At 42.7% G+C, this 13,805-nt stretch overlaps 1 protein-coding gene across 2 annotated transcripts in view; it reads right to left on the bottom strand.

Moving 5' to 3' along the window:
- Positions 1-12,742, bottom strand: part of KCNQ5 (potassium voltage-gated channel subfamily Q member 5) — a 1,045,273-nt gene extending 1,032,531 nt beyond the window's left edge. The window contains exon 1 of one of the 2 annotated variants that reach the window (XM_063916808.1): positions 11,090-12,742. In XM_063916808.1, coding sequence (XP_063772878.1) covers positions 11,090-11,478 — 389 coding nt within the window. In that variant the 5' untranslated portion in view covers positions 11,479-12,742. The remainder of the gene's footprint in view (positions 1-11,089) is intronic. The other variant, XM_063916809.1, reaches the window with a different exon arrangement.
- Between the last annotated feature and the right edge of the window lie 1,063 nt (positions 12,743-13,805).

Raw genomic sequence — 13,805 nt, 5'->3', positions numbered from 1 at the left:
TAGAAAATGTCGTGGACACCAACGGGTGGGAATAGTCCTGTTTTGCCGGGATTCTGGCTGGAAGCATTGTCGGCTGTCGGGATTCTGGTGTCAGTATCCTGACCGCTGGGATCACAACAGTCTGCAAATTGAACGGGTCCCCTGCAAATGGTGTTACATACATACAGTACATTGAGAAAGGGTCTGTATTGGTAAATTCATCTGGTGTGCAAGAGAAGCAGAGAGGTATGGGAATTGCACGTGCACAGTTCATAACAAAAACATTGCTGAAGTGTCACCGTGGCAACACTGCAGATTCTGTTTAGGAGAGATCCATGTTCAATGCATGCGGTGACACTGAGAAACAAAATCAAGCAACAGTTTGCAGTGGGGTGTTTCATAAGAGTCTATGGCATACCCTCAGAAGAATAGAGATTCATTGTTCAGTGATATTTTGGTTTATGCAATGTAAACGGCTGCCACGCCAAGCCTCAATATTTATCTGAAAACAGTAACAAAATGTAACAAGACAATCTTATAATGTCAGCGTATCAAACAGTCTACAGTTGTCTAAACTAATCACAAATGTCTTTCTTTAATGGAGCAGGATTATTAAAATAAAATCTGAAAATTTTGTTCTATGTATGATATTAAAGTGTTATAATAAAAAATATATAAATACTTACAGTACCTTTTGATTCACTGCCCCCATTAGCTATAATAGCTATAATGATCATACTCTTACCTGATCTTTCTCCTTACTTCTTAAACTGTTTAAAAAAAGCCCAGTGGGTTTCATTGCCACCTTTCTGGGAACTTCCTGCTCATACAGTATGAATGGTGAATTTATAGAGCAGGTGCATTAACATCAAATGCAAATATTCTTATGTTTTGTGGATTATTTACTAAATCTTTAGTTCTTAAACACCACAAAAAAACCTCTTTCTTTCTGATTTGGGTCCTTCTTTAAAGGTAATAGTGCTGTCCAGATGTGTTTGTGGGGATAACTGCAGAGCACAATTGGCATTATTTGGTCACTTTAGGAATGCCCTTATTTGCAAGAAAAACTTTCGTGCACTTTTTTTTTTTTTTTTTACTTTATCATGTCGCTTACAGAGTTCAGCTTGCATGGATGTAGTACTAGTAAATCATTCCTTGAAGCAAACTACAGTGGTACCACAAAAATATACAGTAGTTAAGTGCCTAATATTTACATTAGTCCAAAAAATAGGAAAAGGAAATTTGGGTTAGTACACATTTAATCCGCATTGTTTAGATTTCCGGTAACAGAGATTATGATGGAAAGCATAGTAACTACCATTTATTTTAACTTTTTTCCTGCTCTACATTATAAAAAGAGTTTCCCAGCTTTGTAGTGTGTTCAAATAATCCACAACGTATTAGACCTCTGTGTAAAATTGTTCAGGCTATTTGGACTGGAAACACAAAACCTACAAAGTTTTATATAATACTGTCTGTCCCGATAGGGACCAAGGGCCATTAATAAGAATAGAGCAGAAGCCACCAATGTATTTATATATGAAGCTTAAATAGGGTGGGTAGATGATAACTGAAAGAGTGTAGATGACATACAGTAGCTGGTTACATATTCTCCTCTAGATGCATTATGACTACAGGTACATTGCAATCAGTAGCAAATATCCCACTAGACACTGGAGGCATATGCCTAGCGGCGGCACTTGTTTGGTGGGCAGCTCTTGGATGCTTGTGTTGGCACTGTCAGCCTAAAAAGTACCACTAACTGCAAAATATTTCCACTGCACTGTACCTATGCATCTTCAGTGGAATGTAGCTGCATAGAACATGCAGATAACTGCCCTTGTAAGCTGTCTCACTTAGTAAATATCTATACATAATTAAAATGTCATAGTTAATGGCTTTTTTTATTACTGTATTAAATTGGCTATTATCAAATGAGGGCTTATCAGTAAAAATAATAAAATTAGGCAGGCGGGGGACAGCCATTACTGTTGTACCTAGGGGCATCCTCACCCCTAAATCCACCCTTGATTGCAATAAATCATCTCTATCTGTCTAACATTATCTGTGCTTAACACTTTGGGGCCCATTTATCAAAAAGTATTTGTGGCTATGTCCCCGAACACAGCTAACCGCAAATATTAGGTGTCCCCCGAATGTAGGAAGGAGGGATCGCTTGCAGCCTGCCCCCCATTGCCGTCTGCAGCCAGCCCAATGTATCAATATCAGTAATGCGATGCATTCCTGATATTGACCCCCGCAGCTACCACAATCTCCTGAGTGCGGTAGCCCATTGTAGCCTATGGGCTACATAACGCGGGATGTAGTTCCGGCAGGGTTCCACAGGAACCCTCCCCCGGAAATGTCCCCTGTGCACGGCTGTCACTATGACTGCGCATACGCAGAGGCCCGGACACCCCGCTCGGCACATCGCAGGGACGGGCTCCCTTGTCCCTGCATGTGCAGGGTGATACATGCCTCCGATAGCATTGCATATTGCAATGGTCCTGGGCGGTAAGATGCCACCCAGATCGCATGCAATATGTGTTCCTTGATAAATGGGCCCCTAAACCTGCCCACAGAAGTAGAGCAGGCCTTGATAGATGGATCCATCTGTTCTTGTAGCTCCACCTCTGTTCCTAGCATGCATGAATGGGTGGCACACGTCCCCACTCCTTAAGTCCTCACTTTGCTCTACTGAGTATGCAAGGGGGAGTTACATAAGCGGTGAAGCCATACAGTATATGGGTTTTCTGTCCTAGAAAACAGTAGTACTGTTACTGCCTGTTGACGTTCAGAGTACTAAAACTGGGGTGAGACGTGAGGTTCTGTGAGAGCCCGGTGCTAACTCTCACAGAACTTTTTTTTTGTTTTGATGTTCAATACAATGCCTCAATAGTGACAGTCAATGTAGATCCTAGACTGAATAGGCAGCTGCCTAGAGTGCTGGGGGTAGGTAAATTCTCCCCATTGGTTTTGGGTACCTGGACCCATTGCTTTGCCTCCCCATGGAAGAAGTGCAAGAAACAGGCTTTTACTGCCATAAAGTGCTTGTGCCAACCTGTTCCCTATAGTGATCACCATTCCTCCAGTAAGCTTTGCACATGTTTCAATATCTCTGCACATCACTAAGTCCTTCCCCTGAACCTGCAGGTTATCGTACAGTGCAGTGCAGGATCTGTTGTGTTCGTTTCTACACCCAGCGCTTGCACACCTAATAGACACGTGGATAGAGTTGCTTTATCCACTGGCATTCCAGGCATTGACTTGGATACAACATCACTGACCACAGTAGGTAAAAATACTTCACCTACCTTTGAAACTGCCACTAATTGTGAGTACTTACTGTGCATGGCTTTACTCCTACAGCATGTATGTTATTATATAAAGTACTTATTGCAATAGTGTTTTCATTGTACTAAGAAAATAAAACGCATATTAGTAGTATGTGTCTATCTGGTCTACACTATGGATTACATAGAGAAGTGTAAGACAATTCAACCTTATAGTATTTATTTTGATATTACAGAACTCAATTAATTAAAATGTACTTATTTGCAGGTGTTAATTTTAAGTGTAATCATAAACATTTGATTTGGAATGTAATAAATAGATGGCATTTTGAGGCATATATCTTTTCTAGGAAATTTGTTTTCTAGGAAATTCTATGAAATTATTCTGTTTATACGGTAAATGAAGTGCATTTATTTGCTTTCATTCTATTCTACAGTACTTACTATGTTTATATACATGCTCATCCAGTTTACACATTGATACAACAGACAACAGTCTTGTACCTACAGTATCTTTTTTCATATACCTCTTTAGATAAAAATCGCCCCTAAATGGGTATTGTTGGACATTGTATCCTCAGGATCTCACGGTCATTCCAGTGCTCCTCATTTACTTCTTTCAGGAATGACAGATCTTCTTCACATACACTCCAAGCCAGCTCCCCATGTACAGAACTCATATGCAGGAGGCCGACAGACATACCTCCAGAGCATTCAAGTTCTGGCAGACTTGGAAGATTTCGTCCAGTCACAATTTATTAGCCAGGCAGAACCTGCACACAGATATATTAGGAATCAGTGCCCTACAGGAGTTCCTCAGCCATATCATTAACAAAACCACTGTCATATACCCAGAGGTGTAGCTAGGTGCCATGGTGCCTGGAGCATGAGTATGTTTCGGCGCCCCCCACCCCTGTACTGAGTTAGGGGTGTGGCCAACATGTGGTGGCATGTTACACTTGAAAAGAAATAAACATAAAAAATCCTAAATTGGTGTCCATTCTGTTGTATATGTGTATAAACAACATTATGGTCCTGCTCTCCCAGTATAATGTCAAATGTCGCCGCATGTCCGCATAGAACACTCAATATATAATCCAAGTGTGCGGCACTCCTGGCGACTAAACAGACAACATTAAAATGGCATAGGTGCGGCAATGTTTCAGTGCCCTTTAATGTGTGGCACTTTTGTCAGGTGACGAAAGTGCCACACATTAAAGGGCACTAAAACGTTGCCGCAACTATGCCATTTTAAAGTTGCCTGTTTAGTTGCCAGGAGTGCCGCACACTTGCATTATATATGTGTATATAGATATATACATTATATATAAACAATATATGTGTGTGTGTGTATTTATATATATATATATATATATATATATAGTGTTCACTCTAGGAATTTTTTAGGGCAGGGTGCTGATCACGGGGAGGGCACATTTTTCATTCAGGAGGGCACATTTTTCATTCGGGAGGGCACGATTATGTCCACACTGTAATGCTTAGACAGTTGTCTTAACTAAAAATGGTGGACTGCATGGTGTAACATACAGGATAGGCCGTGTGTTCTGGCCTGTTCCTATGTTAGCTCCTTTTACTCCCTGTTCTGTGGTAGGGACTCTCCCTGGTAGTCAGCGACCTGTCAAGGGCTCTGGAGCCTGAACAATGGGTGTGACACAGCTTTAGATAAACAATGAATCCTGGCTGTGAAAAGTGAACACCTGCAAATAAACTCAGACACACGCCACGTGTATATACACAATCCAAGTTCAAGCACATGACGTTGTAGACCAGAGGTTCCCACACTGTGTGCCGTGGCTCCCTGGGGTGCCTCGGGACACTTGCAGGGGTGCCCTGGGTTGGTGGTCCAGGACCAATTCAAATTATTCATGGTCAATATAATAGGCAAAGCCAGTGCTGGTGGCTGCCAGTCATAAAATATGTGGCCAAATAGAAGCAAATATCGTCCCTCACCACACAACTGACCGTAAGGATGACATATAAACGCAATCTACTTAATGTAATATTTCTTTCTAAATTTCTCAATTAGAAATTTTTGGCCTAGGGGTGGCGTGAAAAAAATTCTGATATTCTAGGGCGCCGTGATTCAAAAAAGTTTGGAAACCACTGTTGTAGACACCTAACAGACAACACAAGACCGGTAAGTCAGGAGTGGACAAAATTCAAACAACCAAGGGCGCAAAGGGATGAGGGGGGCATTATAACTGTACCCACTAACCCCAACATGGTATGGAAACTCTGCATGATGTGGGCTGACATTTCCCCATAAGACGTGGCACCACACTTCAGGCAGCCATTATTACTTGAGGGCAAGCCTAGTTACCGGGCTCATTACAAGATCCCTCGGACACATAAATGTGACCTGCTCCTGAATTTACATTTAGTTGTCCTACCCCAGCTTTAAATAGAATTAAAACAAAATAACTATATAATGACAAACAGGATTCTCATTTTGCTGCATTTTAAAAACAACTTTTTCTTCCACAGAAAATCATTCACATTTTTATCGCTGCATGCTGCCATATTTATGTGAATGTCATTCCCATCCCATATCACCGACTTTAATAAGTAAACTATCATGTACTGCTCTGGAGGAATCCGTGCAGATGTCAACTGAGCAGACCAAGCACTAGCGGAGAGATCACTTATCACAGAATGTTCTCAGCTCATGGAGAATAAACGTCCAACTTCATGGCAGCCACCAAGCAGCAGAATGGAAGAACATGTAAAGGTTTCTGTGGGGGTGGGATTTACATAAGCAGAGTGTGACAGTGTGATGGCGATATATAAATAGACGATATATAAATAATAATAAATGTTAAGCCATGCTGGGGGCACCTGACAATAGGGGGCTGAATACAGTGAGTCCACGACACGTCCCACGTATCCAACAGTATTAAAGGCTCGCAAAAGGATAGCTAGGATCAATAGGTGTCCAACAAAGAGGACAGACAATAGCAGTTCAAACCAGGCATGTAATAAATTAGAGCAGAGGCCAGTGCTGGATCCAGGGCAGAGCTGATCTCCCTGGCACAGGCAATAGCGGGTCAGAGACATGATGAGGTCTGGCAACAGGTATACAACACTGGTACTCCAGCACTTCAGGCTCAGACAAGTTTACAACTGCAGTACTTACATGTTAAATATAGCCCAGGACATAGAGGGGGAGCGCTGATTCAACCCGCCACACTTGCGGAGCGGCATTAAAAATGGCGTCCTGTTGATCCTCCCTGGCGTCTCCTTTTAATGATTCATCCACACAGGAGGGATGGGTTTGCATCGGCGGGAGAGGCAAACCCAGCCCTCCTGTCTCACCAGATCACGAGCAGACCTATAGTCTGCTCGCAGAGGAGGAGAGCTGCGGCGACTGACAGCTAAGGGCGGGGCGGGCCGCGGAGGTCTCTCATGCAGGGAGACGCTCCGTGTGAGTACTACAGTGTGTTAAATGTGTCCTGCGGCGCACGGCTGGCTACGGCTGCGTGGCGGGGTCAGGCGGGCAGCAAAGTGCGGGGCGGCAGGGCGCACAGAAACGGGCAGGGCGCATTCAGGTGTCTAAAAAAAGGGCAGGGCGCAGCGCCCTGTGAAAGACACCTAGAGTGAACACTATATATATATATATATATATATAGCAAATTTGAAGAAGGTGGCACTCAGCAGTAAACAATATGGAGTTAACAATGTAGCTCTTTAGAGGAGTGCAAGGTCACCGTTCAGCATATCTATCTATCTATCTATCTATCTATCTATCTATCTATCTATCGATATACAAAATACATCTATCTATATCTATCTATCTATCTATCTATATATGTATATATATATATATATATATATATATATATTTATATATATATTTATTTAATAAAACTTATATTACAAAACATATTATACTAAATAGCAGCAGGCAGGCACAGCTGTGCAGCCAGAATGCACCATTTTTGTTATATATATTTTTTTAAATACTCGGTGCGTCCCAGCTCCTCTCCTCTCCAGCAGCGTCTCCACCCATCTGACATCATATGCACGTGTGTTATGATGTCATGACACCACACGCACAACTTGGTAGCGCGGAGGAAGGAAGCAGCTCACGCTGTTACCGACTGAACAGCTGCAAGCTGTGGGTGGCTGAACAGCTGCAAGCTGTGGGTGGCTGAGCAGCCGGGCGGTCGATGCCGGCGCGGTTGGACTGCGCCTTCTAATATTTTTGGTGTCAGGAGCTTGAGCTCCCTCTCTTGAGCTCCCTCTCTACGCCCCTGCATATACCCCCAGCACAGGACATTTCTGAATTGGATACAGTTGTAAGAGTGAACAGCTAGGTAATATACAAAAGCAACCAAAATAAGCAACTATGCCTGATCATATAAAGGTGTAGCAGAAAGAAAAAATAATGTTAACTAAATGTAGCAGGAGAAAATGTAGAAGTCAGTATATTAAAGATGACTGAAGGTGGAAAACACCTTTAAAAGCGTACTGCTTTCTTGCAGGTCTCCAAACATTTGTCACTAATATTAGTGACATGGCATCTGGCTCTACTTAAGGCCACCCAGTGGTAATTTAGCCTTGTAAACAAGTCTCTTCAATGACTTTTGCATTCATAAAAGTGACATCGCTGGCAAAAGCGAAATCACTTCGGTAAATGTGCCATTCTGTGACTGCCAGTCAATAACATGTCAGTCTAATTACACTGATTCGTTGCATCAAGCTTACAAAATAATTTTTACTTTTGACAATGTTCAAAATTCACGTTTGTATATATTTAAAAAATAAAATAGCTAGTATCCCTCCTGATGATATGACTAACTTATGTAGTTACCAATTGCAAAACTGGAAAAGAAAATGAAATGTGATTTCAGTATAAAGGGAAACAACTCCAATAATAACAAAATAACTGCTTTAAAGTCACAAAGGACATTAACTCTAACCACAGACTACATGAAATGACAAACATACATTGTGGGAAAACAGTAGCAACCCCTTCAAATCACTGGAAACATTTGAGTCTTCAGGGCAAAGCAAACATTTGTTTTCAATCATCCATTCATTATACACTCAGCTTAATGGTGAAGGCTTTTTCTCTACCAAATACAAGTCTAAGGATTCTGAATCTTTCATTCATAGTTTACACAGGTTTAAACGTGCATTTTTTTTCTGCCAAATTTCTGCTCTAAAATGACTTTGAGGCATCATTAAAGAATAAACACGTTACCATTTTATTTACATCTCAGCCGTAAGATCTTGGCTGTCAGAGGCCAACAACACACAGAAGGCCTGTGGCAGCCAGGAGGGTGACATTAACCATGGGTCCTCATGCATACCAACACTCTGACTGCCGGAATCATGCCTTCAGGAGTTGGCCTTGCTAAACAACTGCTTTAATACACTAAACTTACTGCAAAATTAGAGCTACTCTTGCTACAAAGCCGTATGGAACCAAGGATACCTGTTACATTTAGTCTGAATTTCACAAGTGAACAAATATGATTATTACTATCAAGTATCGGACTAAGAGAATATAAAACATGGTCCCACAAGTCATTTGAAACCATTATTTCTTTTAAACTGTAGTTTCGAAACACAATTCTGTTTAGGAAACATTATTAGCAATCAGCTGTCTTATACCTGAGCCTGTTATTATACCATGAGCCACAACAGGGTGCACATGATTTGCACACTCATTTATGACAGGGAAACCAGATTTGCACTTGAGCTGCTGTGCTTATTTAGAAAACCATAAATAAAGTAGAACTGAACACACAAGGGGTGATTTAATAATCAAGTGCATCAATGCCAAAACATATTGGACATCATAGGCAAATCGCTTGCAACTGAACTGCACAAGATTGATCAAAGCTAATAGCTTTCTGGTGGCAACATTGACATGACCCACAACAATTTTTACATATAATGGAACCTAAACAAACAAAAAAATCAACAATAAAAACAGATATGAACTGAGTGTTCCTAACACATACATGGAATCCAAGTAATTCTTCCAACAGATAAGGGGAATCCCAATAAATGTGATATTTCACAGCTTACATACAAACATGACATTCATCATGCAGTATGGCTGGCTTTGTTTCTCATGTGTGAATTTGTCAAGTCTAAACGTCTAAAAGGATGTGTGTTCGTGCATAGCAATTTATCCAGGATATGAATATTGCATATCTTTCAGTGTATTTCTGAGCTTGTAACATTATATATTTAGTAAGATCTGTCCTCTGGCAGTCAGTTCACTAGACAAACTATTTTTCCAGAAGCAGACACGCAATAAGGATTACATTCAAATACCAAGTAGGTAAAAAGACTTTAACTGTGATAAAAACAAATGGTTGGGCTAATGTAGTAAAAACACATTCAGGAATGAATTAGTTTTGCAAATGTCATACTATTAGAACATCTAAAGGATTTGTTGAATTCTTTACTTACAAAAAGGTCAACAGTATTAAAAAAAACAGTAAAAGTACTTTCTTCACAACATTGCAGTGTATCTAATTATTTTGTTTGTGAATTGTCTCTACTTCAAGACAGGAATAGCAAGAACAGGAAGTAGATGAGTTCTTCATTAATCAGGTATCTAATGTACAGTATGATTCTAATAAAGGAAATTAATTTAGTAGAAGCTAAATGTAGGAACCAATATTGAGTCCTCTCACTTTTGTTACTACCTCCATTTCCTAAATAGCATCCATTTTTTCTCTAGATGTCAGATGGATCCAAACAATCATATAATCAAGTTATGGCAATCCTTGTGACACATGTATTCTCAGAATCCACTACATTGGGTTTCATCACATTCTGAAGTAAAGATATGAATAAAACTAATAAGAATCAGCTATAGTAAGACAGCAATCACCTTCCCATAGTAATGACTGTGCCAGTTTTAATAACATTTTCGTGTATCTTCCGCTCTGTAAAACTGACTGAATGTCATATGTATAACATCTTTCTAGCAATAGTTTATATGTTTTAATGTCACTTATAGTATATCCCCTAATAGATGAAAGGAACCATAGGAGATACAGTATTACAGCTACACATATAAGTAGGTGGTATATGTGTGAGCTGGCTGCTCCAGGGCTATAGGAGATCTAGGCTGTGACAGAACAGAACTGACACACCATCTTGCCTTACACTGAAAGCTCAGCTGTACTTTTTCTTGACACTGAGAAGTGAACTGTGAGTCACAGACAAAGCCCACCAGCAGCAGTTTCCGCCTTCTCTCACCCACAGGCAGAAATCTAATGATACATTGGCTATAACACGCCCCATTACTATTAGAGACAAGTGACAGGACTTCCTCTGAATTGTGCCCAGCAGACAATACACCATGTGGCCAGTGCCAATTATCATCATCATCATCATCATTCTCATCCCTAGTCCACATTGTGATGATCGCAGGTTACTAAGCAGCCTTCAAGGCAAACCTATAGGACTTTTCTTTAACCAGTGCACAAATAAAAACACATTCTTTTTAAAGCACTATTACAGCACACATGCTGTGTATGGGAGCCATGCCAATAAAGAATAAGCTCCAATTTGCCAATTCTTCCTACATATACAGGCCAGATAGGTGATTCTGCATTTGGGCAGGTGCATCCCAGCTCATCAAATGACATTCTACCTAAAAGTTATACAGCAGCTGAATGGCCCAGCCTATGCAATGCTCCAGTGACTCTAGCACCTTACTATATAGTAGTAAGTCAGGGGTCAGGGATACACCAGTCAGGGATACAACAGCTTCCATCATACTGTAGCTCAGCGGTAAAAGTCACCAGAGAGTGATTGTGGTTACTCACACAAATACGTGGTAGACGAAAGCCCAGCCTCGGGGTCTCTCCAGCACGTTGTACAGATAGTTCTGCAGCTTCCTGTACTTCACGTTCCTCCGGCAGCTCTGGCTGCTGTTGTAAGACAGCGGCTTTCCCAATAAGCTCATGCGAGCTCCTTGCTTCCCCCTGCGGCTCTCCTGCACACCTCCCCCGGTCCCCACAGCGCCCCTGGCCGTTTCGCTTGTCCCCAGCAGGAGCAAGCCGTCCCCTCGGTTGGAGTTCAGCAGCACCCGGCTGCCCCGTCCGGACTCCACATCCTTCATGCCGTAGTAGCGGTCTCTGCCTCTGCCCCTGGCGGTGCTCTTCATCCAGAGTTCAGAGCCTCCCTCATCGCCTCCACTGTGGTTGCGGGGCATGGCATCCCCGGCGCGGGCAGAGCCCTGGGTGCATGCAGGCAGCAGCAGAGCTGGGGTCGGGGGATGTGTGTCTCCGAGATCAGGGAACAGTCACTGAGGGTCTCCGGCTGTCAGATCAGGACATTCCCTGGGGGCTACTGTCTGTGCAAAATGGACTTTGGGTCTTACTGAGACAGGTTTCTGTGTCCGTTCCTGTTAGGGCACTGCTCCTGCAGGCAGTATGTACACCGTGCCTCCTGTATGGGATTGCTCAGCTCTGTCACATACAGCAGCATGGTCTCCAGGGTAGAAATGCTCCTGTGGAAAGGGTTCCCTCTCAGGATGTGTGATCTGGCTCCCACGTTACCCCCTGTGTGACGGAGTGCTTCCCCCTTCTGTTTGGGTGCACCATCACCAGTCCTTCGTGTGCAGTGCAAAGTGCTGCATGAGTCTGCACTCACCAGAGTGAACACTCGGCTCAAACCAGGTCACAGACCACCAGCACCCCCATTCACAAAGCAAGCCGGTGTCTTCTAGGCAGTAGGACAACTTGTTCTTCTATTCTGGCAGCCTAGATGATGCCAACCTCTGTACCCAACTCTATCACCCTGTTATGCAAAAAGTGGCAAATCCAGCAAGATCCCCTTACTCCGCCTGTTCCAATGTCCTCGTTGATATACAGAGAGATATGACGTGCCAGATGCAATGCTCCGGACAGTGCCAGTGGAACATCTATCTCCCCAGATGATATGTGTGTGCAGCTGATGTCACACGCCGGGGGCTGCGCACACACAGGAGGAATTCCCTAGCTATGAGCCTGCTCTGCGCACACAGGAGGGGCCAGTGCTCCCAGTAGGGGCCAGTGCACACACACACACCACAGTCATACAGTCACCCGCTTCCTGCAAGAGACCTTCACATACACATTGTCAAGCCATAACATCTATCAGTGCCACATCTGTGCCCACTTCAAACTTCTAGGCAGCTGCTATTTCCCCCTTCACCCAACTTTTAGAAGAAGGCTGTAACTGAGGGCAGCAGCAGTAGTGAGAGATTGCCGGGTCTGTGCTCCGGCGCAGCTACTTCTCCGGTGCTGCTGCTGCTGATGTGGGAGTGGATGAGGGGGGTGAAGGGAAATGATGAGCAGAAGCTGTTAGCGCTGTGCTGTGGGGGAGAGGCAGCTGCTGGCTACTGCATTCCTCCTTACCCGGCTCCTTTCTTCCCCCTTCCTTCACACGCGTTACAGGCTCCTTGGCTCTGGTCTGGATGTCACACTGTGTGTAGCAGGTGCAGCCGGAGTTAGGGGTGGAGAGTGGGGCTTGCCACGCTGTATAAGCCGAGCACAAATGCTTAGGGACTTATAGGCTCATTTATCAATGAGTGATACATTTCACCGTGAGTGATAAATGGCACCAGCCAATCGCATCCTAACTGTCATTTTTCAAGCACAGCCTGTGACATGGAAGATAGGAGCTGATTGGCTGGTGCATTTTATCACTCACAGTGAAATTTATCACTCATTGATAAATGAGCCCATTTGTTAGGCTACATTGTTTCCATAAAATAATTACAACCCATCAAAGAATGTTTAGTTTTCTTGTGGTTACACCTGACAGAAAAACATATATTTACAACAACTCATGTAAGAATAAATTCTATATTTATTATGGTAACAATTGAGAGAACTTTATTATTACTATTTTGTATTATTAGTTGAAGAAGTGAATGTTAACATTAACAAATGATTATATTTACACAGAATGACAAAGGAGTTGCTATGTTAATAAAATCATGTGCATTAGATAATGATAAATAATAAGCAAAATGGAAACTCTCCAAAATACTGTATGGTCTGATTTTATTGAATATCTATTTTCTGCTACTTTTATGAATATAACTTATGTTTAACATTCTAGGATAAAAGGTTCAATGACTTCAATCTCACTTAATTTGTTGGAATGTTTATTTTCCTTTATTTTTTAAGTGCTGACATACAGGGCCGGTTCTAGACCTTGTGGCGCCCAGGGCGAAAGTTTCCTTTGCCGCCCCCGCCCCCCCCCCCTCCGACAGGCAAAACAGGGTTAGTACGCGGCAAAGGCGCGAGTAACAAATAGGGGCATAGCTTCATAGGGAGGCGGCGTGGCTCCTGTAGTTGTGCCTCCTGTAGATTTGCCCCCAGTAGATGTGCCCCCAGTAGTTATGCCCCCTGTAGAGATGCCCTTGTAGTTATGCCCCCTTAGATGTACCCCCAGTAGATTTTTCCCCCATTAGATGTGCCCCCAGTAGAGAAGCCCCTATAGTTATGCCCCATTAGGTTTGCCTCCAGTAGAGATGCCCTTGTAGTTATG

The sequence above is a fragment of the Pseudophryne corroboree genome, chromosome 4 (genome assembly GCF_028390025.1).
Source record: "Pseudophryne corroboree isolate aPseCor3 chromosome 4, aPseCor3.hap2, whole genome shotgun sequence".
NCBI lineage: Eukaryota > Metazoa > Chordata > Amphibia > Anura > Myobatrachidae > Pseudophryne > Pseudophryne corroboree.
The sequence above is the reverse complement of the archived record's forward strand: the minus strand, read 5'-3'. Positions and strand labels throughout refer to the sequence as shown.